The sequence below is a fragment of the Corvus brachyrhynchos genome, unplaced genomic scaffold, assembly GCF_000691975.1.
Source record: "Corvus brachyrhynchos isolate BGI_N302 unplaced genomic scaffold, ASM69197v1 scaffold56, whole genome shotgun sequence".
Taxonomy (NCBI): Eukaryota; Metazoa; Chordata; class Aves; order Passeriformes; family Corvidae; genus Corvus; species Corvus brachyrhynchos.
In genome coordinates, this window is record NW_008238664.1 from 3,680,241 (window position 1) to 3,682,349 (window position 2,109).

General features: G+C 56.0%; 1 protein-coding gene across 2 annotated transcripts in view; it reads right to left on the minus strand.

The window, feature by feature from the left end:
- Positions 1 to 2,005, minus strand: part of TXN2 (thioredoxin 2) — a 7,835-nt gene extending 5,830 nt beyond the window's left edge. The window contains exons 1-3 of one of the 2 annotated variants that reach the window (XM_017737867.1): positions 1,983 to 2,005; positions 1,475 to 1,659; positions 363 to 486 (exon numbers count right to left, since the gene is read on the minus strand). In XM_017737867.1, coding sequence (XP_017593356.1) covers positions 363 to 486; positions 1,475 to 1,659 — 309 coding nt within the window. In that variant the 5' untranslated portion in view covers positions 1,983 to 2,005. Of the gene's footprint in view, positions 1 to 362; positions 487 to 1,474; positions 1,662 to 1,982 lie in introns of those variants that run through there. The other variant, XM_008636407.2, reaches the window with a different exon arrangement.
- Between the last annotated feature and the right edge of the window lie 104 nt (positions 2,006 to 2,109).

A 2,109-nucleotide genomic window follows, 5' to 3' on the forward strand; every position in this document is an offset into this window, starting at 1 on the left:
AGAATGGGGCTTGTTACTTCATGTTCTTGCCCTGCACCTGAGAAGCCCCGGCTCGCAGCAGAACTCCATGTGTGCTCCTGGCCCCTCGAGGCCAGGGAAGTGTTTACACTGACAGATGCCTGCAAGGCCTAGAGGACACCTCCCTGCAGAATTAGAGGTGGGGATGCTGAGCACGACCAGCAGAACTGGAGCAGAGCTCAGCACCAAAATCCACCTATTAACAAGTGACCCAGTGGATCAGGAACCCGTAGGCTCTGGGCTTCCCCTCCCCTCCAACACTGCTGCTGTGCAGGCACAGCCCTCCCCAGGGAGGCACCTTTGCACTGCCAGCCAAAGAAAGTCTGTGCTCTTCCACCTCCTACCTCGTATTCGATAGCAAGGTCTGTGTGATCATCAATGTCCACCTTGGCCATCAGCACCTTCCCCTCCTGCTTGGCCACCAGCTTCTCTAACCTGGGGCCTAGGATCTTGCAGGGACCACACCACCTGATGGAGCAAGAAAAGAGAGGAGACATTAGGAGAGGCAGGGGGGGGAGGGCATGCTGGTACTCCAGTGTCTTTACCACCATTGCTGTTCCACTCAAGAGCCAGCCTGGAAATACAGTTCCTGAACCACAGCTTAGAAAAACACTTCTCTCACAACAGAGCTGTCAAAGGTGTTAAGGAAGCTCTGTATCACGTTTCTGGCTTCAACTAATTGTTCTCTCCTCCCTGGATGATCCCAACTAATGCTCACTTTGGTTTGTCAGTTTCGTTCATTTAGAGCAGAAGTTTTTTGGCTGATTTGTGTTCTGTTTGCCCCAAATCAGCCGTAACAGGCTCACATGACAATACTGGAGAACTATGAAAATACATGAAAACCCCAAAGATAATCAGTATTGTTAATCCAGTGGATAACATCTGGGAATATTTTTACTGGCAGGAGGATGACAGGATGTCATTGGTGTCACATGGCTGTTAGTAACACATAAAGGCATTTGCTATAAAAAGCCTCAAAACCACGCAGCTTTAAGAAACATGGAAAGACACAACATGACAACAGTGAGGCACTGCAGGTGCAGAGCTCTCCGTGGCTGTTAACAAACTTTAATGTTTCTTAGAGGACATTTCATCCATGACGCCAAACAGGGCAGGTATCAAGAGTTTTTTCCTGAAGCATCTTTTGTAGGATGATGCAACACTGGGGCTGGGGTAACAAGTGAGCACCTGGAAGGTGCAGCTATGCCACCCTGAGGAATGCCTTCCTGGCACTCCTGTTTAACACTGCTGCAGGGTGTAGCTATGAGGGAAATCTTCACAGATAGAGCCTGACGGGCAGAAGCGTTTTTCAACACCAGACTCCACAGCTTGGGAAGTCCTCAGGCATGCTCCTCCATGGTGTTCCCAGAGTGCCACCACATCAGGAATGTCACACAGGGACACACCGGCATGGGTGATGGTGGAGAGGGGTGCAAGAGCCACGGGTGGAACTTACTGCGCGTGGAAGTCCACCACAACGGGCTTGGGGCTGTTCACCACCCGGTCCTGGAAGTCGCTGCCATCCTGCACATTGAAAGTGCTCCTGCGGCCAGCTGAGGTGCCAAAGGCCCTGCCGTGGGATGCCAGGGGGCTCCGCGCGGGGAGGGACAGCAGCCGCTGGAGCGCCAGCCTCTGGGCCATCTGTGGGGAGAGGTGGCTGGTGGGCTGGGTGCACCCCATGGTTGGTCCCATTGCAGCAGCGCCCTGCTCCGAGCCCCCTCGGCAGGACTGTCCCCGGGCCAGGAGGTGTCCAGGACAGACGTTTATGGGATATGACATGGGAGTGCTTCCTGCCCCTGTGTCCAGCCCCTGCAGCTCCAGTCCCACAGCCACGGGACCCCCAGCTAGACCCCGCCTCCTCCCCGCTTACAGGAGACAGCCCCAGACACAGGGTCCCCGTTTCCCTCAGCCCTGCAGAGCAGAGCTGCCCCCACCGCCCGTTCCTTCCTGCCCACAGGGCGGACCCAGGCCGCGGGATTCCCACTGCCCCGACAGCGCGGGGCTCCTTCAGCTGATGTCCCAGCAGCTCCCGCAGTGGCACAGTGCCCCGTCCCCCAACCCGAGGGGCGGGGAAAGCCCCAGACCCAAGGG